This window comes from Pelodiscus sinensis, chromosome 4 (genome assembly GCF_052426305.1).
Source record: "Pelodiscus sinensis isolate ZL-2025 chromosome 4, ASM5242630v1, whole genome shotgun sequence".
NCBI classification, from domain to species: domain Eukaryota; kingdom Metazoa; phylum Chordata; order Testudines; family Trionychidae; genus Pelodiscus; species Pelodiscus sinensis.
In genome coordinates, this window is record NC_143055.1 from 59,656,480 (window position 1) to 59,681,717 (window position 25,238).

The 25,238-nt window shown below is 40.9% G+C and overlaps 1 protein-coding gene across 6 annotated transcripts in view; it reads right to left on the reverse strand.

Moving 5' to 3' along the window:
* The window catches only part of SNX25 (sorting nexin 25), a 143,078-nt gene that overhangs the window by 27,307 nt on the left and 90,533 nt on the right, over positions 1-25,238 (reverse strand). For all 6 annotated transcript variants that reach the window (XR_012904267.2, XM_089777893.1, XM_075930317.2 and 3 more), the window contains exons 8-12: positions 20,826-20,957; positions 19,488-19,763; positions 13,162-13,317; positions 6,000-6,131; positions 1,570-1,710 (exon numbers count right to left, since the gene is read on the reverse strand). Coding sequence is in view for 5 of the 6 variants with exons in the window: in XM_089777893.1 (XP_089634019.1) it covers positions 1,570-1,710; positions 6,000-6,131; positions 13,162-13,317; positions 19,488-19,763; positions 20,826-20,957 (837 nt within the window). In the remaining variant the exon portion in view is untranslated. The remainder of the gene's footprint in view (positions 1-1,569; positions 1,711-5,999; positions 6,132-13,161; positions 13,318-19,487; positions 19,764-20,825; positions 20,958-25,238) is intronic.

A 25,238-nucleotide genomic window follows, 5' to 3' on the forward strand; every position in this document is an offset into this window, starting at 1 on the left:
GACACAGAGCGGAAAAGAGGCACAGTGGAGAAAGAGACAGGGGGAAGGAGACTGCAGGGGGGAAGGGCATTGAGGACCGCAAATGCCTTGAAGGAACCCCAGGAGGGCAAGGAGTCTGGTGAGAAGGGGGGAGGAAGCGACCCAGGGCAGTGAGGGTGGGATCAGGGGGTCTCACAAATTCATTTAGCATTCTACAGAGTTGTGGTATCACAAAGTCTGAGAATCCCTGCCCTAAAGGATCCAAGAACCACAGGTTGAAAATCACTCTTTTAGACAAATGGAAAATGCAATTTAATGTAACTAGCTATAAAAAAGAAGGGCTGGATAGACAGAAAGTTTGCCATATTCTTGACCAGGAAACAATATAGGAATAGGATGTGTTGTCATAGGGAAGGAGTAGCAGACATCTAGTTAGAAGAAGCAGGACAATAGATAAAAAAGACAACGTAAGAAAGGGAGAAGAGGCAGAGACAGAAAACCCATTTTGCCAGGAACAATGTTCATTAGTCATACAGCATGAGTCACAAAGGCCAGCAGAGGCACTGGGAAGCAGCAGGTGAATCACAGGTGTCCAATTAAATTGGCAAGGCGATAAAAAGTTGGAAAGAAGACTGTAATTAAAGCTAAAAAAAGTGACAAAGGTGAAAGTGGGGGGATTCAAATTTTCCATCAAATTAAGCCTTTTCCTGTGTCCTTTCCACCTTTCATTTCAGATGAAATATACTGTAGCAGAGTGGTTTTCTCCACAAGTTTGCTACTGGAGTCCATTATGGGAACCTTAGAAAGACTCCAGGTCCCTCCCCAATAAGATATCTTCTCCACTTCAATTCCCTTGCCCCAAATGACAGTCTGTATGCCCTCTAGCCCGCTCTCTTTATTTCTGAAAACTATCAGTCTCTTAGGGTACGTCTACACAGCAGAGATATTTTGGGATACCGGAAGTACCCTGAAATAGCTATTCTGTGGCTACTGAAGCAGCCCGTTATTTCGAAATAGATTTCAAAATAATGGGCAGCTTATTCCAGCGTCCTGGTAACTCTTGTTCTATGAGGGTTAAGGGGAATTTCAGAATAGTGCATTGTTTCAAAATGTGGTGCTGTGTAGCCAGTGCCAAATTACGAAATAAGCTATTTCGAAATACAATCGAAATAAGCTACGCAATTCGTGTAGTGCAAACTGCGTAGCTTATTTCGAGCTAAGGTTGCTGTTTAACACATCTTTACTGTCCCTTTTAAGCAGTTACCTTCACCAACTCTTTGTCCTGTGGCTTAAACAAACTAGCCACCAAGAAATACTTGTGAATCAAAAAGCTAATAATCTCACCTTTGGAGCCTAACACCAGAGATTTGTAAACCCATTTCCACCAAACTTTGATGCATAGTTTTTGCTTAGAATACTGAGGGCTTGTTTTACTTTGCAAAAGAGGGTTTCATATTTAAGTTAATTTTTATAGTTTTCAGAGATTAGAGGTGGCAATGGTAAGTTTCTTTTAAGTCTCTTTTCCCCCTGAATACGGGTCTGATATTTTAAAAGATAAAAAATTCCACTCCCACAAAAAATTATTCCTACCTCACTCAGTTTTCGGTGTAGATTCTGAAACTCACTGAGCTTTCTGGGAACACTCCAGCTCTTAGCTTCAGCTCCACCAACTTCTTGTAAATTCACCATAACAAAATAACAGGGCACTTGTTCTCCATTTTCTTCTACAACCTGGAGGGCAGAGGGAGAGTAAATGTATATTACTGAGACTGTAAAGAAATAGCAAAACATTAAAAATAATCAAATTGCAGACTAAATATTATCATCGCAGTTTTGCTCTCTCTGCTGTGTCATAACGACCTTTTCATAAATTTTGGTTTACCAGACTACATCTGATTCAGGATACTGAGTGTCCTGCAATAACTCCCTGTACTCCTGTTAATACCCTCTTCTTCACTGACTGCCTTGCAGTGCAGCCTACATCATCAGAATCCATTTTAAATGTCTTTCGGGGACGGCTGTATCTTACTGTCATTTGGCTTGTACGATTTTCAAAGTTTCATGTTAGATTGGTCTCCTTTCTCTTTGTGGTGACAGAGCCATGGAGCTGCCCAAGTTTTACAGGATTTCATTTATGCTCTACTTACTTTCCTAAGTACTTTACTTTTGCCCCATGAGTCCCTGCCTACCAGAAGTGAAAGTAAACTGGTGCGTCCCAGTGCATGTTTCTAGTCAGAAGGAACAAATTGCTACAGGAAGAACAGCTGCACTCCTGGCCACACTCCCAGGGTTCTCCTGAAGACTGCTTCTGTAAGCAGCACCAGTCCAGGGCTGCCCCAGGCCTGTGCTCCCCCATGGTGCCATTTAAGGAGCTCATGCAGGGCTGGAGCCCCCCTACCCCCAGGATTTGTATGAGGATGCTGCTTGTTGTTCCCCTTCTCGTCAGGGAGTAAGAGGAAAGCTCACAGCGCGTTCTCATTCCTCTCCCTTCTAACTGGTGCAGGGAGGGCGCAGAGAAGAGGGTGACCCACGCGATGAACTTTCCTCTCGCTCCATGATGGGAAGGGGACAGTAAGAAGCCTCCTGGTATGAGTCTTGGGGGGAGGCTGCAGTACCCCCCCCCACCCTCCTTAAATAGTGCCCTTGCCCCCCCTGCAACCTCCTACATACAATCCCTAACCCCTGCCCTGAGCCCCTCCTCATATCCCCAGCCTACAACCCTGACTCCTGCACCCCCCCACATCTCCAACCCCCTGCCCATAGCCTTTCCTCACACTCCCCAACCCTGACTTGTTCACTCCCACACACTCCAACCCCCTACCCTGTGCCCCTACTCATGCCCCCAACCATGACACCTGCATTCCCCACACACACCCAGCCCTGAATCCCTACGCTTCCAAGCCCCTGCCGTGACATCTGCACCCCCAAGACTCACACTCCCTGCCCTGAGCCCTCCCACATCCACCACAGCCCCATGCCCTCCACATTTAACTCTTACAGGTTGTCATGATCAGAAGAAGTGCTTATCAGTACCCAGTGACTAAGGGGTTAACTCAGGTACCTAGCAAAGATGTCGGTTAGGAGCAGTTTGGGCAATCAGCAGATAAGAATTTCAAACTGGGACAGAGGGGTTTTTCTCTCTCTCTTCTTTGTTTGAGTTCAGAGCAGTTTATCCTAGGTATTGAGGGAGTTAGGAGATGCACATTTGAAGAAGTCCATTCTTGGAGAGACAAAGTAAGTAGGGAAAAGTTAAGATAGTCCATCAGGGACGGGGTTTATTTTTTTCCTTGTTCTACAACTGAATTTCCAATAAGAGAGAAAGAGAGTGCCCAAAACATGAAATGCTAACTGATCAAAAGAGGCTTTTTACAGAGGAAAGGTCTGATCCTTATGTCGTGTAAATCAGTGAGGCTCCACTCCATGCTGGAGCTATGCCAATTGACAACAGCTGAGAATGTGTCAGTGTGTTATATGAAGTGTAAATACAAGTCTTGCTCATATAACGTAATTACATTAAATCCTCTTCTACAAAATACCCAAAATATTTAGATTTCAAAGACAATTTTATCAGGACAGCTTGTTTTGAAACAACACCTGCAGACTAACGTTTGCAATAATTAAAAATTTTATTTCACACAGCTTTATGCTTCAGAAACCTTAAAAATTGATATATACAAGTCAAGACCTACAACAAATACAGCTTAGATTTTGCATTTTTTGTATTGACATAGAAATACATTTAGAATTTTGTATATTGCTTATTTAAGTTTCAGTTTAAAAATTGTATAGGCTCAGGCTACTTCCTTTTCCAGTGATTCTCTGTATACAATAATACAGTAACATCTGCCTCTCTGCAATAAGGACAGTACACTTTGACTTCAAGCTACATTAGAATCAGTTATAAAATAATTCTGTTTCTAACATGCTTCTTGCAATTGCACCAAGAGCTGAGATAAGCAACAATCAACTTTAAAGAGAAAGAATCAATGCTGTTGATTTAGATCCTCTGAACTTATCTATTCTCTACAACGAGAAAACTTTAAAATTATTCGCTAAATCTTTGCTCGAAAGAACTGCAACTTCAAGACTTTCCCAAGCTTTTCCATTCCATCAGTGTCATATAAATAAAACACAATTCAAGTTTCAACATGCATCTAATTGTGTAATGTAGTCTATTGCTCCTTACAAATTATTCATTTAGATAATGGACTCAGCCTGCTTTATACTGGGATTCCCTTTATCATACATGGACCACTCCCAGAATCCTCACCTCCTATTTAACTGGGATCAAGCTAGGACACAAAGGATGGTTGTGACTCCTTGACACTGCTTGCAACCCCCAATCCTTTAGAAAATTACCTCTTTGGGTGCTACTGGCCACTGATTTGCCAGGTACATGTTTGGCTGAACATGATAATGTTATCATGTTATTAAGGATCTCAAAGTTAAACAAATTTTTAAGAGACCAAACAAGGTTGGCAAGACAACACTAATTACTCTGGTATATTATGAATTCACTTCAATGAACTAGGTCATTTCACCCACAGCAACATAAAACTAAGAAAATAAAACACCGTAACTGCTCAGTTTAACAAAATGATATATCATGTTTAACATATTCAATCTAATACAGGCAGTCCCCGACTTACGAACGGGGCTTTCTCGCCCCGGAGGTCGAGGTGGCAGATTGCTACCTGTGAGCTCCGGGGCGAGAAAGCCCCGTTCGTAAGCTGCTCCGGTGCCCCTGGTCTGCTGGAGACCAATCTCCAGCAGACCAGAGGCACCGGGCGGGATCCCGCGCTTCTGAGGCTTTGCCAGAGCAAAGCCTCAGAAGCGCGGGGAACCGCCGCTGCTGCCGCTTCAGTCCCAGTGCCTGTGGTCTGCTGGGGACACCCCGCTGCCGCTGCGACTCTGCTCCCCGTGTCCCTGGTCTGCTGGTGGGGGGCGCAGCTACTGTGCCCCCCCCAACAGACCAGGCTTTTGTTTTGGACCCTGGGGCAGAGCAGCTGGGGCGCTGCCGATTGGTCCTGCAGCGCCGTTCTGGGCACTACTAGACCAACCCGGCAGCACCCCAGCTGCTCTGCCCCAGGTCCTGATTCAGCCGCTGATAGTCAGTTTCAGCAGCGGCTGAATCAGGACGCCTGGGGCAGAGCAGATGGGGTGCTGCTGGGTTGGTCCAGTAGCACCGAGGAGCGGCGCTACTGGAGCAACCCAGCAGCACCCCAGCTGCTCTGCCCCAGGCGTCCCCAAGTCAGCTTCTGCTGAAACTGACCAGCGCTGACTACAGGAAGCCTGAGGCAGAGTTGCTCTGCCCCGGGCTTCCTGGAATCAGCTGCTGATCAGTTTCAGCAGCAGCTGACTTGGGGACGTCTGGGGTTCTTAAGTTGATTCTGTATATAAGTTAGAACTGGCGGTCAGTTTCAGCAGCGGCTGAATCTGGACGCCAGTTCCGACTTACATACAGATTCAACTTAAAAACAAACCTACAGTCCCTATCTTGTACGTAACCCGGGGACTGCCTGTAGTCCACTTGAATAACAGCCCATGGTTTTGTTGTAGGCAGAACTATCATTAATTTACAGAAACCAAAGACATAAGCAATAAACTCAGCAGCAATTCATTCCCAAGTCTATTGTGTTTTCACATCATGGAAATTATTTGCTCTTCTTTATTTAGAAATATATTTTTAAGGACATATTTTATTATTCGCATGGAAAGAATATCCTGTAGAGAGGATGTCTCAATCAATTAGCATCATAAGATTACAATGTGTTCAGTATTGATGCACAACAGTGCTCTTTAGACACCATAACACTTCATCCTATGCCCGAATGCAATGATATATTTACAGATGTTCCTATAGCTTCTGAATAATAGAGCTGAAGGATGAAAGGCACTTGTGAATAAGGCTTGATCAGGTTGTCTTAAATAACACTGAAAATTAATGTAAACATTTCTTTTTCTCTTTACACTGAGAATTTTAAATGAACTAAAGGATAAGAATTCAGAAAAAAACATACCTCTCCTGAATTTATGAAGGCTTTCCACATGCCAAGATTTTCACACCACCAGTCTGTTCTTGCAATGTGCAATCGAAGGTCATTGTGTTCTCTCTCCATTAGAGTAATTTCATCTTTCAATTTGGAAACAATCTGGCAAGAAAAATATAGGAATCACAAGAGGTAGAGAAAACATAGCCACTGGTTTCTTTGGTAATAATATTCAAGAGTAGGAAAGGATTCAGGGGAGGGAAGAGTAAAAGGAATAATCCTGTAGGACAAGTCATTATCAAAAATACCAAAACTGTACAATACACAGATGCGGTAACTTGGTGATCATGGTATTAAGCAAACAAATTTCACTTTCATTTTAAGTTTGCAGGTCACATTTAGACTTTCATCTTTCTACTCCTATATGGAAACAAACACCTATGAAGGGCACAGTACAAACACCAGACTCCTGACTGAGTGGGCTGGAGAGCTCTGCTGGATGGCAACTAAAACTTCATATTAATTCAAAGACATAGTACCTGTTGTCAGGCATTAGGACATAAGACAAAGCCCACTGGAATCAATGGAAAAACGCCCAGTGACTTAAATGTCTTCATGGCATGCCATTATTTGATTTTACTGTACTTATGAATCCTGACACATCTGTGCTTTGATAATTCTCTTTACCTTGCTAAATATATAGTCCTGGTTCAAAAGCCAGATACTGTCTCAGATAGTTCAAAATACACCAGTAGGTTTGTCCTGGTTTTGTAAAAACCTAACAAAAACAATATTTTGTCACTTCTGCTCCTCACCTCCTCTATAACCTCTGGAGTCCTCTCCTCATCTCGTTTCCTCCCTTCCTACCACTTTAATTTTTAAGTCAGCCATAGCAGTTGCCTCTACCTGCCATACAGTCTCCTTTCATTCTGCCATGCTTTTCAGATAATGTCCTAGACTCCCTTGCTTGTAACTCAGCAACTTCAAAGAGCAGTTGGATGCTCTGTCTGACAAGTGACAAGCTAGTTACTGATACACTAGAGATTGCACAGGGGTAACTTAGGGGACTGATTTTAGAGATAAGATAGAATGCAGGACAGGAAGTTTAGGGTGCATTCTAGGGCAAGGGAAGCTGGGAATCTGCAAAAGGAGTCTGGAAGTTTGAGGAACAGAATAGTTACATATTCCCATGTATCACATTTCTTCACTCCCAAAAAAAACACAAACCAGTCACACTACCACTCAAAATCACCCTCCCCCACCATCATCAGCCTTTTATTTTCACCCCCCTCATCACATGCTCTCCCCAAATGGAAGGGGTGACACATTCACCCCGGGCCTCTTTGGCCTCTCATGTGGTGATATAAAGGCTAGAGTGCCTATGACCCTCTCACGACGCCATCACAATTCAAAGCTCATGGAAGCTGAGGACTCAGAAAAGCAGGGTGGGTCTTGTCACAAAGACCCAGTTACTATAGAGTAGGTAATCGTACTTCGTTCTTTGAGCATGTGTCAGTGAGGACCTCACATTCCTGCCAAACCTGGTGCCTCTTGAAAGGTGCTGGCTGTGTAACAAAAGAAGAGGATGACAACTGCTTCCTGGAGTAACCTGTTTTGTGAAGGATACATGGGATGTGTAGTCTGGGAAGAGGAGAAAGCTCTCACGCTCTTGGGGCTGATGATTAGAGTGGCTTATCATAGGAGGTTGGAATGGATGCCTGGTGATCACAGCATAGCCCTAGAATTAAGGGAGTGGAGTGCCGCATCTGCTTGGCTACTGAAGACGTCCATCCCTTAGAAGGGCAGGTCTTCTAAGATGGACTGCACCTCCTTAGGAATGCTGAATGTTTGAACCAAAGAGGCCCATCTCCTGGTGCCCACCAAGACCATCAACCTGGCAGCTATATCCACCAGTACTTGGTGACCATTTGGTCTTCCTTCATGATCTCTGTTACTCCTGAGTATTTTGTGGGCGTTTTGGTAGGAAGGGGACCGCTCTCTCCCAGATGAGAAAACTATATTTCAAGAAAAAGGCCCAACAGTTCAGCCTTGTGGCTGAAGAGTTCCAGTTTCTGAGTGTCGTCTTTCAAAGGTATACTTTGCAGACTTTGGGTTTTTTGTTTCTCTCTCTCTAATACCATCAGAGATCCTAGATTAGGATGGACAGAGAAATGCCTACAAGCCCTTTTATGAGACCTGGTTCTGTCACAGCCCCTATCCTTTATGGAAACTGGCTTCTAAATATAAATATGCATAACTCAGAGACGATTTAGACAAAATAGCTTATGTAACGTAAAATTTTTTAAGTTATAATCTGCTGACTGTGCACATCCCTATTTTTGTGCATGCATTATTTTTGTAGGTGAAGTTAAAAATGTAAAATATGAATATGTTTATAATTCTAAATATGCTAATGAAGGCCATTACAGATGCTCTGGAAATTTAATGGGTCTGAGATCAAGTCAACAACCTGTCAAAAGTCTTGTTTGTCCTGTGAGCCCAAACTGTGCGTTGGTCCTAGAAAGACCCATGGCCAGACCACCTGAAACTGAAACCCAGTTTGCATTTTGTATTTTTCCACTTGAGATGAAAAAAGTTTGAACAGAGCATAAAAGTTCCTGCCTTGGGCAAAAGGGATATAAGAGGGGAACCAAACAAAATGGCAGTCACCATATGCCAGGAGACACCACTTCCCCTTACCACCTAAGATGCCTGCTGGAAACATCTAAGACTGAACAGGGGGAAGATAGGAGACTGTTTGGCTTGTGATAGAGATGTTTAGGACAATCATTTAAGGTAAGAATTAGCATGTTATAAAGTTCCGAGAGCCTACGTCTATGTCAGTGGCAAGGTCACTACTGGGCTGTTCCTTTTCCGCAGCTCTTCTTCTGCACTACAGTTGAACTCAACCGTCCAGCCCATGAACCACTGAAAGGTTTAGAACATTTGTCTCTGAGGGACTGGTGATTATATCCCTCCATTCTAGACAACCCAGCATGATGCTCAGAGCTATGCTTCTGCCTATGCTCCATGTTGGCCTGTCTTTTTGTGACAGTCTTTGCACTGAGTTTATGGGTGCTGGGGTTGAGGTGTCAAGGCTGCCAATACTAGAGCTGCTGGTACCAGGGCTGTCAGTGCCAGTGCCTTCTGACCTATTTTGGCTTTTTTCTACTGTTGGATCCCAACATGAGGTACCTGTTGGAGGGATGGCTGCTTCTGCCCCTGCTTGGCATTGCCATTTCCTCCAGTTCAAAACTCACAGAATCTATCTGGATTTACACATCTTGGAGCAAAAGGAATGGTGAATTGTGCATCTGTTTGGATCTTGGCTCTCACCCAGGCAGAGGCTACGAGTAGGACTAGTCCATCACAGCATGGGAAATGTTTAAATAATTCTGGTTTGGAATCTGCCATTAGGTGCAGAGATTGGTGCAAAGTGTCTTACCCCACAAAGTGTACAAGGCTGCTATCCTTGCTGAGTCCAATTAGGTCCAAGCTGATGAGAAGAAAGAAGCACTAAAGAGAGTGATGAGTCAGACACCACTGTATTGTGTCTTGCTGCCTGTCACAGATAGCAAGAGGGAACTGGGGGAAGATCCCGGCCATTCCCTTTAAGCTCACAAGGAAACATGAGGCAGCATAAGGCACATGAACAACCTTAAATGACACTGCTATTCAAAAGACTCTGATCCTGTGAGCATGAGGCACATTCACAATTAGAGTGGAATCCACATGGACATATAATCAAAGATGACAGCTGAAATATCCTGCATGCATTGCTTTCTGATGTTAAATGGACACCGACACACGCGGTTTAGCATTTTATTTTTGTGCAAGTTCTGCTGTTTTCAATATTCTCCCTAGAACTAAAATTAAACATGTCTTTCCATAGATTGATATTTTCCATTTATAATAATAAATTTCTTCTTCATGTTTCTGATTGATCAGAAATTAACATCTCTTTTCTCCCTTGCTGACATCACTGAGGATAAGTACCAGCTGGAGAATTAGCATGTGAGTTTATTGGGGCTACAAACATAGGATGAGTTCACACATTGTTTCTGTATAGATACCACAAAGAGATTGTCAGGTTATTCCAAAAGAATGAAGGAGATGTTTGACATGGATTTAATCAGGCTGTAACTTTATTATTAGATGTCTGGGACTACCTGACAGATAATAGTGTACAGTACAGGCAACCTCATGTTTATTCTGTAATTACCTGCGTGGCTTTCACCAGCTCCCTCTCCTTTTCCATCAAGGACCCTGTAGTAAATACATTACTGGGACCTTACCATCTATCCCCACATCTCATAGTAGGGTTCAAGTTTATTATAAGAATGGGGGGAGGTGCATCCTGTCGTACCAATCATAGGAGTCCTCGACTGACCCCCATTCTCTCCTTTACCAAACACTTCTTTGTTAGTCCTTTCCCAAGCCATTTATGCAGTCACTGTACACCTTTCCTATGGAGCACCTGCACTAGATCTCCGCCCTACACTTAAATAAAGAGTTGACACATACAGGTATGTTACATTTCAATTGATCAGCTAATCGAGTAGTCAATGGGATTTCCATCAACTACTCAATTAGTTGATAAGGGGGGCACTTGCTACCGTGCTGTGCCTCTCCTTTGAAATGTACGAGAACTGCTAATGGCTCTTGTATATTTCAAAGGACAAGGCGCAGCAGTTGAGATCCTACAGGAGCAGGAACTGCTATTAAGCTGGCTTCCCCCTGCACCAGCTCCAGCTCCCCACCATTGGTGCCCCAATACAGAGGCAGCAAGGGGGTGGGGAGGAAGTGACTAGTCCAGTAGTGACTCGACTACCTGATAAGCCTAGGTTTATTAGGTAATCCACCAGTCGACTAGTCATTTACATCCCTAGTGACATATAGATTACAGATCTTTATGCCACACATGAGAAGAGCTTTCCTAAGCCTTCTGTGGGAAAGGGGAAAAAACAACTGCACCCCAAACAATATGATGGTAAGGAAAAAAATCCTTTCCAGACACCCTAAAAAAAGGCGCAGCTAGGGTAAGGTCCACAAACCTGGTATTTCCCTACCTAAAATGCAGGGGGGGTGGGTCCTGTCTCAGCCTGCTCCTTGTAAAAAGGAGACATTTCAGGCACAAGAGTTGCCACCTTTAAACCACGCACTCCCAGGAGATCGATCCCACAAAGAGAGCAGTAATCTCCAAAGAAAGAAAATGAACAACTGAGTGGGAGATTTAGATTTTAAAAAGGTCATTGACAATCTAAAAGGTCATTTAATATCTAAAAAGGTCATTAAAAATCTACTATACTACACAAACATTTTAAAAGTCAAATATATCAAGAAATTAACAGGTAAGCAATTTATCTATTATCTTTTAAAATGTTCTCCCTTTCTGACCCTTAGAGAGATTCAACATTGTAATAGTTGAAAGAAATAAGGGATCCATCTTTCAAATTAAGAATGGCTGAATTTCATCCAATTTAACAGAGTTCAAGAAAGAACTTACTGAAATATTTTGTTACTATTTCAGCTAATATTTTCCTTGTGCTGTTCATTAAATACAATAGTGGCCTGATTTTCAGAGCAGCTGAGAAACTGAAGCTCCCATTGATTTCAGCATGAATTGTATATACTCAGCATCTCTGAAGCAAAAATCAGAGCACTTGACCTTCAGCATAGTATCATCTTCTGTTATATCATTTCTACTTTGTGGTCACAGTTAATGGAACAAAGCTAAAAAGAAAGCAAATCCTCACCAAAATAAGTAATGTATAAAAACTAATACAGTAAAACTCCAATAGTCCAGCATCCAATTGTCCGGCACTCCCGATAGTCCAGCATCAAAATGGCAAGATCTCCTGACGGAACCGGGACAGAACCCAGAACTGCTCAGGTCAGCTGCTCTCATGTGGGTTACAGCAGGGAGGGGAGGTGTTTGGCTCTGGGGAAGGGAAGGAGAAGAGGAGGGGGATTGGGCAGCACACGGTGTCCTGCCCAGCTCATTGAGAAGCCAGCCGCTCAGCGCACGTGCCCCAGCGCCTGGAGGGAGATGCGCGGCTGTACTGGCGGCTCTGGGACCTGAGCATAAGAGAGGGAGGGGGATTGGGTTGGGAGTATTTAGTACCTCCTGATACTCCGGCATATCCGATAATCCGGCACTACCTAGGTCCCAAAGGTGTTGGATTATCAGAAGTCTACTGTACTCAGAATTTGAAAATATTACCCATAACATTTCCAGGTAGAAAGGCATTTGGATTTGAAAAATCTATATCTGAGTCTTCCTCAGTATGAAAAAGATCTCTTAAGAAGGAGAACTTGCACAAGATTGTGGGAGTTTTGCAAGAACTGGGGTGGGGTGGGTGCATAAGACATCCACTGTTTGAGGCAAAAATCTCACAAGAACTCAAGGTCTTAACTCTGTCATAGTTGTACTATAGCACTAAATCATCTTTAAACCTGAACTTTAGCCAGACTCTAATCCTGATTAACCACCTTAATCCATTTATAAAAAAAATAATATTATTAGGAGAAATGGTGTAAAATATTCTAAAAGCAAAAAAAAAAAAAAAAAAAAAAAAATTATGATTTTGATCCCAGTACTGTAGTGTTAAAATTTCCACCTATCTTAGATTATTACAGTTTGGTAAAATAATGCCCTTAGGATTCTAACTAGCTTCTTGTAAAGAAATTTAGCTAAACTTTTGGATTTTTTTTAGATTTTTTTAAATTAAGAAAACCTATCACCACTGCAGGAGCTACAAAGCATTGTGCTCTGTAACTGCAGGGCCAGCAGAGGGAGCGCAAGTTTACTGACAGATCTGATCCCCAGAGCTGCAATGCTATTGGAGCAGCAATACACAGAAAAAATCTTGTTAACTTAGGTTGCTATAACTGGTACTTGCTGGAAGCAAATATAACTATAGGGAAAAACAGTATATGCTAAATAGAACAGGGTAAAACTATTGAGAAAACATTTTCTGGTTTCTAAGAGGGTACTATGAAGAATGAGGAACAAAGTCATTTCAATTAATTTTTAAATATTTATGATAGTGGCTCTGACACGCTTTTAGAATGTAAATTCTTTAGAGCAGGGACCTTGTTTTCATACTGGTCAGAAAAGTAACTAACACGCTATTGATATCACAGACAAATAAGGAAATTAAGGTCAGATTGAGAATACTGAAAGCATTACCTTTTTGTCAGGTTTTGGTGAATTACATAAGGAATTAAGAGCCTGTCTCTTATATTCAAGTTTGTCATTTAGTTGGCGAAGTTTATTTGCAGCATAACTAGCCTGTTCATTAATTCTTGTGTTGCATTCATCGATAACTTCTTCGCAACCTTGACTCTGGAAAAAAAATTGTTGGTTAGTAAGCAATCCATGTCACTGATGCAAAATAAGGTAAATCTGTTTCTATTTGCTACACTTGCTTCATTATTTGCATTTTACACCTATATACAATTGAAACAATCTCAGTATAAACAAATCTAGAAATAAAAGGGCATGTGGTACTAAAATTATAATAGATTTCAGTAGATGTTCCAGACTTCCACATCTGTCATGTAATGTAGCAGTGAGAAACTGATAAAGAACCTTATTCACAATTATACTAAGTCTCTTTTACGCTGCTCTGGCAGTGTACTGAGACTTTAAACTGAAGCTTTATTGTAAGTGAGAATAAGACTCAACATCTGTAATATAAAAGCAGAATACAAGTTAGTGATTATAATTAGTATTTCAAGCCACACAGTGAATAAATACTGCAGCTCTGAGTCTTGAAGATGGTAGAAATACTGCTACAATTTTTACAGAAGCATCAATTTTCAAACACTCTGAACTAAATTGAAAATTTTCACTTCATTTATTTTTCGGACTGGATTTTACTTCTGCTTTACAAGCTAATAATTTTAAGTTAAAAGTTTAAGACCAATACTGGATATGCACTAATAATCTTGATTTTCTGGTTCATTTCCCCCTAACTATTTTAATGCATCAGTACATGGGTAACAACCTTTTGGCCAATAAGCATAGGTGGCACAAAACTCTGCACCTTTGAGAGATCTGTTCCACTCATATACTCTTCAATCTCACACATACAACTTTCCCTTGCTTGCTGTGATGTCCCCATCTTGAAAAAATGGGCTTGAGACCCAACAGACACAAGCAAACAGATTCCCTCCCACTGCTAGCTGTTAACATCCTTCCTCCAAGAGGCCCAAAATTCCACTCAGTTACTAGAGAGGCTATACAGATTTGTCTGGGCCCCACAAATTTTATTTCACACAAGGCCAGATCTGATGAACGTAACTTCATGAGCAATGCAGATGTGCTCTTTATGGAAAATGAAAACAGACATATGTTGGGAAACTAACACAGCAGGGCACAGTATATTCAACAAGTTCCTCGACTGCACTGGAGATAATTTTTTATTTCAGAAGGCTGAGAAAGCTACTGGGGAAGCAGCTGTTCTAGATTTGATTTTAACAAATAAGGAGGAACTGGTTGAAAATTTGAAAGTGGAAGGCAGCTTGGGTGAAAGTGATCATTAAATCAGAGTTCATGATTCTAAGAAATGGTAGAAGTAAGAACTGCAAAATAGAGACAATGGATTTCAGGAAGGCAGATTTTAGTAAACTCAGAAAGCTGGTAGGTAAGGTCCCATGGGAAGCAAGACCAAGAGGAAAAACAACTGAAGAGAGCTGGCAGTTTTTCAAAGGGACACTATCAAAGGCCCAAAAGCAAAACCATTTTGTTGCATAGGAAAAATTAAAAATATGACACAAGACTGCCTTGGCTTAACCAGGAGATCTTGCATAATCTAAAAATTTTTAAAAAAGAGTCATATAAAAAGTGGAAACTAGGTCAAATTACAAAAGATGAATATAAGCAAACACAGTTATGCAGGGGCAAGATTAGAAAGGCAAAGGCACAAAACGAGCTCAATCTATCTAGAGACATAAATGGTAAAAAGACTACATTCTATAAATACGTTAGAAGCAAGAGGACTATAAGACGACTTTCCAAATGGTAGTTCCTCAGGGCCAGATGTCTTTGCAGGCAAGTTTCTATAAATCTTTCCAGAGCTAGATTAGAGGCACTTATTTTATTACACTTTCAACTAAGGATTTCAAAGCACTATACAGGCATTAGTGAATAAAGCCTAACTGCTCTCTAGTAAGACAGATGACTAATATCTTTGTTCTACACATGAAAAGGATGATGGTTTTGAGAAACAAACTATAGGTTGCACCTCCTAAATCCTGGATTCTGTCATCCAGCAACATCTGTGGTCTGGCATGACCACGGATGTTCCTGGATGAGAGAGCCCGGGGGCAGGAGAGCCAGCAGCTAGGAACCTGGTGCAGCCCCGCGAGTCTGCAAGCAGAGAGGCCACAGCAGCCTGGACGGAGTGTGCTTGGGACTGCCTGTCGCCCAGCAACAAGGCCAGTACCACAGCAGGCCAGGAGGGGAAGCCTGGCCGAGCCACGTCAGCCTGGAGGTGGCAGTGCTGCAGAAGCCTGGATGGTGGCGGTGGCGATGGCAGCATGATTGGGGCTGCCTACCACTCAACAGTGGGGCCCAGGCAGTGGCCGCAGAAGCCCGAAAAGGGAAGCCAGCCACGGCAGCCCAGCAGAATCAGCACAGCCATGTGCCGCTTTGCAGCAGGGTTGGGGATGTGACAGCCCAACTGGGCATTATGCCATTTGGCAGTGGGGCTAAAGCTGCCCGGCCATCAGGCATCAGGGCTGGGGCTGGCCAGCAGACAGCCAAGCTGGGCTGAAGGAGCTGGCAGCAGGAGGGGGCAGCAAGCTGAGGGGCTGGTGTCAGGAGACCTTCTGTTATCCAGCAGATTCCCTCATCCAGAGTGCCAGACAAGAGAGGTCCAACCTGTATTACAGAAAAATACTTCACATAGTTTTATAGCATGTTCCCTCTTTAATGCTTGCTCTTCTCTTAAATGTTCTTTTTCTTGATAAGAGATTCAAGAACTCAGCTATACACATTTTCCTTCTCTTTCTGTTACTCAGCCACCTGTGTTCCAATTCATAGGGAGACTAAAGGCACCTCAAATATTGGTGTTTTTCAGCGATACAATCAATAGGTCTTTCAGATATCATCAACATATTGCCCAGAAATGTAAAATTATTAAAAAATGTTGTGATTTTTTTATTTCCTTATGTTTATCTAGATTCTGACACAGATAGCATTTTCCTAAAAAAATTCATAAAGCACTTCAAGAATAGCTCTCTTTTTACTGTCCGCTAAGATTTATGTTAGCTGCTGATGACTACATAAGCATCTAATTCGTTAGCATTAGCATCAGTTATTGTTCCTTTAAATACTTGAGGGAATATGTGCAGATTTTGAAGGCTGCACTTGGAACAATATATGCAAAGACCAATATATCAACAACCCTGCCATGTGTGGATAAAGGTTTTTTTAAAACTGTTCATCACAAATTGCTAATGAAGAGTGTACAATTAGAGCACTTCTTTCTAATACAGCAATGCTAATTGCTCTACTGGGAGTCTCAGGGAGCTTTAAACTGAGCATAAGAGGTGAATCTTGTCTGAAAGCCTGTGAAAGCTTCTGCAGATATGGAAAATAATACTGTTGGCTAATAGTCCTTCAGTTTCCTATGTAGCAAGAGATGCAACTGAGAAATCAATTTCTTCTGGCAGGGTTGTTTTTTGTTAGTAAAGATTAGAGCTGGACTGCCAACACAACCACCCCCCAATGGTGCTCAACACCCACAGTTCCTAAGCAGGAATATTAGGAAAAACTATTTTATTAGGAGGGTGGTGCAGCACTGGAATGGGTTACCTAGGGAGCTTTTGGTTGAATCTCCCTCCCTAGAGGTTTCTAAGTCCCGGCTTGACAACATCCTGGCTGGCATGATTTAGTCGGGGTTGGTCTTGCTTTGGGCAGGGGACTGGACTCGATGACCTCCTGAGGTCTCTTCCAGTCCTAGGATTCTATGATCAGACAATATTTGCATTCCGAAAGTGGTGGGGGATTTGCAAGGAAATGCAGGGCTCCGGTGCTCCAGTGCAAACTAGGCATGTGGGGGAGGGGAAACAGATGGGGGAGTTGCAGGTGGAACCCCAGTGGGCTGTGCAACCCATTGAAGTGAAGGAGGTTCACTGATGTGGCCCACCCAGTATTTGTTCAAAAGTTTCAAAGGCATAGCCAAGTTAGTCTGTGAGGGTATGTCTACACTTGCAGCCTATTTCAGAATAGGGCTGCAAATGTAGGCATTCAGAATTGCAAATCAAGTCCGGGAATTAAATATCCTGTGCTTGATTTGCATCTTCCCGGCCGGGCGCCATTTTTTGAAATTTACAAGCCCAGAATAACTGCCCATGTCTACACGCGGCAGTGAAACGGGGATTTGAAATAAAGCCCTATTTCGAACTACCCGTTAAACCTCATTGCAGGAGGAATAACAGGTAGTTCGAAATAGGGCTTTATTTTAATGCCCGTTTCACTGCCGCGTGTAGACGCGGGCAGTTATTCCAGGCTTATAAATTTCAAAAAATGGCACCCAGCCGGAATGATGCAAATCAAGCACGAGATATTTAAATCCCGGGCTTGATTTGCAATTCCGAATGCCTACATTTTCAGCCCTATTCCGAAATAGGGTATGTCTACACTTGCAGCCTAACAGAAAAAACTTAAAAAACAACAAATAGTCTTCAAAGTGCTACTAAACTAACAAAAAATGTAGATGGTATCATGAGATTTTGTGGGCACAACCCATTTCTTCACATGACTGGAGTGTTGGTATTTATTAGTGGTTGCCCATTCCTGCCCTATGGACAGTGCTGCCTCTCATTTTAAATATCAGATTAAGGATTTCTGGTGAATTAATGATTGTTGTTATTTCATCCTTCTGAGATGGATAAGTTCTATAGAACTTAAAGATGAAAACAAAAGTATTCTATAGAAATTCCTCTAAAAGCCATTATAATTTTAATAGACTAGGGTGTTTTCTATAGTGCATGTGTGTTTTATTTCTGTGTTTAACCATATTTTCAGGGGACATAGTTCTTTATTGAATTCACTAAGTTATTCATAGAATCATAAAACACTAGAACTGGAAGGGACCTTGAGAGGTCATTGAGTCCAGTCCCCTGCCCTCACGGCAGGACCGTGTACCATCTAGACCATCCCTGATAGATATCTAACCTGCTCTTAAATATCTCCAGAGATGAAGATTCCACAACCTCCCTAGGCAACTTATTCCAGTGTTTAACCACTCTAACAGTTAGGAAGTTTTTCCTAATGTCCAACCTAAACTTCCCTTGCTGCAGTTTAAAAGCCCATTGCTTCTTGTCCTATACTCAGTGACTAAGGAAAACAATTTTTCTCCCTCTTCCTGGTGACACCCTTTTAGATACCTGAAAAAATTGGCATAATATAACATAAAAGTTAATTTCTTTGGTAAATTAATAAAAAAGCACTAAGGTTCTGACTATGCAATCATCCAAGATATGGTCTATATAATGTCTTTAGCACCATTCCCCCTGCCCTTTTATACTACTTTCAGTGCAAGTAAATTTGGTGAAGTCTGAAGCTTTGTAGACTATAACTGAGTGGGGAGGAAGTTAGCTTACAGAAGCTGTTTGGTTTTTTTAAACACTGATTTATATTAATCAATATATATGATTAATACAAACACCAGATTGAAATAATAATTGTTTAAATCAACTTAAATTGTAAATATCTGAAAACAAAATAAAATAATTGAAAAGTCATCTTTCACTTCCTTTAGCAAAAGGCAAAACTTGAGTGAAAGCTTTTACAAATCTCAAAAGTTCTTAATTTAACAAAGTTCAACTATTCAGTCATTTTGCTCCATTTGATGTTAAAGAGGTCATGAATCAGTTAATTTTAAAGACAGTATCTTTTTAAACCTCCTATCACATGTTCAACATCATATTACTGATCACATAATAAATCAAACATTCAAAATGTAAATAACTGGAGATAAGTAAAAATGAAAGCTAAAACTTAAATGCCAAGGTTTACCATTATCATAATTATATTGCACTTGTTTGTTTATTGGTTTAAAAATGCCATGCACCCTAGTTATGATCCAAGCATAGACATGCTTGCAGTTATTCCTCTTATATCAAATGCAAATTGTTTTTTGTAACTATGAAGTACAAAGACAACTCTAAATTTAAGTCTTCTCAAAAGAGATTAGTCAGCTTTTCAATAGTTTAGTCAAGCTGAGCAAAATCCTTCCTTCATCAGCAGTAAATACTTTGCATCCTTTGAACTGACATTCAAGTGCCTTCTTGCTCTATCCACACTACTGTATCCCTGTGAAAAAAGCTGAAAAATAGAATATTCATATCAAATATCAGGTGGAATAACTCGAGAGGTAAATAGCAAGGTATTCTGAGAAAAATAAAGTACGTACAAAGTCTGAGAAGAGAAAATACTCCTTAGCCTTTTACTCAGATCATCCTCTGGTGATAAAAGCAGCAGGAATTGCATATTTGACTCACCACATCATCCTTGTCCTCAGAAGTCAACTGAACTTCAATTCTGTCTTCTTCCTTCTTGATTAGGCTCTCATATAAATCACTGACAATGAAGGAGGGGTAGTACCTGTCCTTTAGTGTTTCATAAACATCAGTCTGAATTTTGTAGAAAACCTCAATGCCTTTATTGCCCACAAGACTTTGTTGTATTTCTTTGTAAAGTGACTTTTCCACAGGGATTTCTCTGGTTTCCACAAAGAAATTCTGATAAATTTCACTCACTAGTTGAGGTATTTCAGTCTGGAACATAAGGAGGTTGGGATGGAAGAAGAAAAGAGAAAAATAAATGTAAAAGAGGACCATGTCTCAGAATCCTCATGGATTTCATTTAAAGAAGGTTGAATTGGAGATATCTGGTGTCTGGAAATATAAGTGCACAGCTCTGCATTTTAACATTAGTTAAGATTAGTTACCATGCTTGTGCAATCATGCAGAACAGGCAGTTTTACAAGATATAAAGTGATGGAAGTCTCCATAACAGAGGAAATAACTAAGTCCTAAAATGTGGCCTCACTTTACCAACTTTTGTACTGTATTGAGAGAGAAAAAACTTTTTTTTACTACAGACAATAAATGACAATCAATGAATAACTGGTGTTCAATATGAAAATCAGGATTTCATACTAAGGAAAATCCTGAATGTTTCTCCAAATACATTCAGAAATAAATCCCTGGTTATTCCAATATTCACAAACAACAAATATATCCTCCCTGTGTCCAATGGAAAAATACCTATCTTATTCAACGGGCTTTGCATCAGGACTCCCAACAGGAGTACCAGCAAAAAAAGTAATGGTGCAGGTGTAGCAGCTGCCCACCCGAAAATTTTCTAGGTGCCAGACAAGGTATCACATGATAATTACTTGGTAATTAGGTAAGGGTAGCTATTGAATTCAATACATTAGTGAAAATTATTTCTTGGTTAAGAAAAACTGCTATACTTGGTTTTGACTCTTTTAAATGGGCTTTTGTATGTGACAATGTTGGAAAAACATCAGTGGTCCCATGTTCCATTTTATCATCGTTCATGTTTATTACTCCTTTTCTTTCCTCCCCTCTGTTAAAAAAAGTAAAGGATTTTTAATTCCGCCCTGTTATCACAAGACAAAGGCAACAAGATAAACCAACTCAAGTAAGGAAATGGCTAGTACCATTCTGGACTAAAGAACAACTGCTGATTTTAGACATATAAGAAAAGAAAATATTAACACAACTTTTCTGAATATTGATTTTGCAGCAGAACTCATCATATAAAGATTCAGTTTTATTAACAAGCCCCCATATACTTGACACTACTTCTACCTTGTTAGCATTCTTCAGATATTCCACAGACTCCCAAAGGCTAATCAAAGCCCTCTTGTCCATCCTTTCCATGTACATTCGAAAATGCTCTCGATAGGATGGGTTAGCCAAAATATCCTCAAACTGAAGAATCTGTAAGGAGAAATCAAGTATAAAGCCCAGAAAAGTAACTAAATGAGATTAATAGTCTAACCAATGTGATGTAAACAGTGAAAATGCAATGGCCATGCTGAATTAGTTAGCGTATTGCAGGACTTTTTAGTCTGTCTGACACAAACAAACCTGATCAACACAATCAAAATTCTCCCTTGTTGGCAACAGACATCTAACCAAGGCAGTTAAACTGGTGCTGAATGTAGTTTAGCAGCAAGTGAAACATTTTGTCCTTGGCTACACTTGGGCTACGTCTACACTGGCCCCTTCTCCGGAAGAGGCATACTAATTTACAACTTTGGAATAGGGAAATCCGCGGGGGATTTAAATATCCCCTGCGGGATTTAAATAAACATGGCCGCCGCTTTTTTCCCGGCTTGGGGAAAAGCCGGAAAAGAGCGTCTAGACTGGCGCGATCCTCCGGAATAAAGCCCTTTTCCGGAGGATCTCTTATTCCTACTTCAAAGTACTTGTAAATTAGCATGCCTCTTCCGGAGAAGGGGCCAGTGTAGACGTAGCCTTGTAGTAGAGAGACAGAAAAGCAGCAATGCCTACATAAAGGGTTGGGATCTAGGCATGTTTTAGCTGGGATAATGAATAATGAATTGCTTGCATAACATTTTGCTGTATCTTTTGCCACTTGATAAGAGGCAAACAGGTACTGGTAACCATACCGTGAACAAACCAGAAAAAGAAGAATATGCTGTGTGTGTGCACCATTCCTTTCTTTCACATGGGGAAGAATCAACCCATTGTCAAAGATTTAAACTCCATTTCCATCAATTAGGAGACATGACTGATTTTTTTAAGTCTTCATATTCAAAGAAAAGCAAATGCACAGCACCTCTGGATAAAAAGTTTAAAATATTGTTTTTTCTAACAGTGAACATCTCTGGATCATGCCACCCTGTGCAGCTTTCACATTCAAAATTTACATGATATTCTGAAGTCATTGACAGTCTGGGGTACATAAGAAACAATAGACTGATCCTAACTGTGGCAACAACTTTAAACCAGTTTTATATTATTCTCTCTTTCACCATACCCAGAATAATTCCAAACAGCCTGTTTCATTAACTATACTATTAAATTAATTATCCATAGTCTGATAGTGGGAAGTTAATTGTATAATCCCTCATAGTTTAACAGGATTATGGATTATAATGAAATAATCAGAAAAAAATAATTTGGATACTGAGTACTTCATAACCAGCCCACTTTCTTAGCTTTCTTGAATTTGCCATTTAACAAGAAAACATATTAATACTTTTCATAAGCAGTGCAAAAGCAATTATCACTATGTTGGTTTATAATTCATAAGCGACTCTTTAAATACAGTAGTTAACTGAATGCTGTTCCTCATCTGCACACAGCATTTCTAAAATATTTCATTAGACAGCAATTTTTTGAGAAGCCATTTTTAAAGATGTAACAAGAGGAATAGCTAGTCTACAGGAACAATCATTTGCTCTTTTAGCCACAGCATCACACTACGTGCTCATGCTCAGCTGGTTATCTACCATGATCCCTCAAACCATTTCAGCTGCACTGCATTCCAGGATACAGTCTCCCGTTTGGTAAGTACGTAAGAACATAAAAACGGCCATACTGGGTCAGACTAAAGGTCCATCTAGCCCAGTATCCTGTCTACCGACAGTGGCCAATGCCAGATGCCCAAGAAGAAGGGATCACAACAAGTAATCCTCACGTGATCCCTCCCCTGTCACCCACCTCCAGAGAAGCAGAGGCTAGGAACACCATTCCTACGCATCCTGGCTAATAGCCATCGATGGAACAAACATTCATCAATCCGTCTAGCTTTATTTTGAACCCTATTAAAGTTCTAGCCTTCACCACATCCTCTGGCAAGGAGTTCCACAGGTTGACTGTGCGCTGAGTGAAGAAAAATTTCCTTTTGTTTGTTTTAAACCTTAAAACGTTCTTTTGTTTGTTTGTTTGTTTTTAGTGTGACTACCATGGCTACGTCTACATTGGAATCCCTTTCCGGAAAAGGGATGCTAATGAGACGAGTCGGAATTGCAAATCCGTGGGAGATTTAAATATCCCCCACGGCATTTGCATTTACATGGCTGCCGCTTTTTTCTGGCTTGGGGATAAGCCAGAGAAAAGCGTCAGTCTAGACGCGATTCTCCGGAAAATAAGCCCTTTCAAGTAGGAATAAGAAATCCTCCAGAAAAGGGCTTATTTTCCGGAGAATCGCGTCTAGACTGGCGCTTTTCTCCGGCTTATCTCCAAGCCGGAAAAAAGCGGCAGCCATGTAAATGCAAATGCCGTGGGGGATATTTAAATCCCCCGCGGATTTGCAATTCCGACTCGTCTCATTAGCATCCCTTTTCCTGAAAGGGATGCCAATGTAGATGTAGCCCATCTGTCTTCCTAGTTGTGACCTCACTTGATTGAAAGCAAATGATCTTATCTTTGTGATGGAAGAAATGACCATGTTTTTTAGCTAATAATATTTAGCTCTTACGGTATCTTATATCTACAAAGCAGTTTGCAATTACTTCTTTGAAAAACTGTTCTGAGGTTGGTTAGTAAATATTATTCTCATTTTAAAGGTCAGCAAACAGAGGTAGCAAGATTGCTACTGTGATACAAAGTCATTGATGGACTGATGAGAACTGGAGTCCAGTGCTCATTCCCCTAGACCATATTTCTTATCAGTGCATTATTAACAATGAAATCTAACAACCGACTGAAAATATAAGACTGAACTGCTTTGAAGGATTTTTTTTTTTTTTTTTTGTGTGTGGTAGGAGGCTGCAGAATGGCAAATCATGCTCTACTATGTAACATTTCTGACGAGCTTTCTTCTGACATTAAATTAGGCCCTTGGCTTGGATTATGCCCCAGAATACATAGAAGGATCTAATTATTTGCGATAGTAATGGTTTACTGAATTATTTAAATAGCAGATAAAATGTACAGTATGTTGACTACAGGATATTCTAGATGGTTAACAAAAAATAATTTTTGAAAATAAAAAGTTATTTAAATTCCTCCTCTTACCACAGAAAACTGGTGGCTATTCCAATATTTAGACCTATAAAGCCCTAAACGGGTTGGGTCCAGGGTATCTGAAGGACCGTCTTCTCCCATGTGAACCTGCCTGGGGATTGAGGTCAGCTGGGGAGGCTCTGCTCAGTGTTCCCCTACTTATGGAGATAAGATTAACATCTACGTGGAACAGGGCATTCTCAGCTTTTGCTCCCAGGCTGCGGAATTCTCTTCTTTGGGATATTTGCATGGCGCCAATGCTAGCATTGTTTCAGCATCAGACTAAAGCCACCCTTTTTACTCGTGATTTTATTGGTGTTTGAGTCTGTATGTGTGTGTTCCTCTTCTCGATATTTTTAGCAGGTTTTATGTCCTTCTGGGGTCTCGTATTTTAAATTTTTATATATATTTGTAATGAGTTTAAAAAATTTTGTAAGCTGCCTCAAATATTTTAAATAGAGAGGCAGGGTCAAAATATTTAAATATATAAATAAATCTGTTTGATACCTCACTGGTTACCCAAAAGCCAACAACAGAGTTCTCTTAAAGCAACCACGCCTTAGGCTTCCACCCAGACACCCAAGTCAAATGAAATTCTACCAATCCCAAAGTATCGGGCACATTACCTCCCAGGTCAATGAGTATTTCAGATCTTACCTCAAATACACATTTACAGCCAACTCTTATTAACTAAGTTAATATTAAAAAAAGAAAAGAGTATTGGTTAAAAGAGATCAGCACACATACAGACTAAGTACAGTTCAGAGATCATGTTCATAATATAGATGCTGAGCTTTATAGTTGCAAGGAGTTCTGTAGTCCATAGGTCAGTCCTGGAGGAATTCTGAAATTTTACTATGGCTCCATATGTAACAATTGCACAATTCCCCCAAGAGTAATAGGTTATAGTCAAAGGCCTATATCTGAGTAAATCCAAGCAGGCTTGGAGATCGCAACCTGCAATTTAAAGCTTTCCCTGATAAAGCAACAGGCATATCTGAGAGAAAAAGGATCAAGTCTCAAGGGTCTTTATACAGTTTTCCAGCATCCTCTTGACCATTAAGTCCTGGGTGAATAATAGGTAATCATGGAGACTTCCAAATAGATCTACCTCCCAAGCATCACTGGTAATTAGCTATTTGAATCAGCATAAGACGATTGCCTATCATTCACCCATGATTTGCTGTATACTTTAAAGAGATGAATACAGTATAGACAACCTATAGTAGTTAGCTCTTCTGT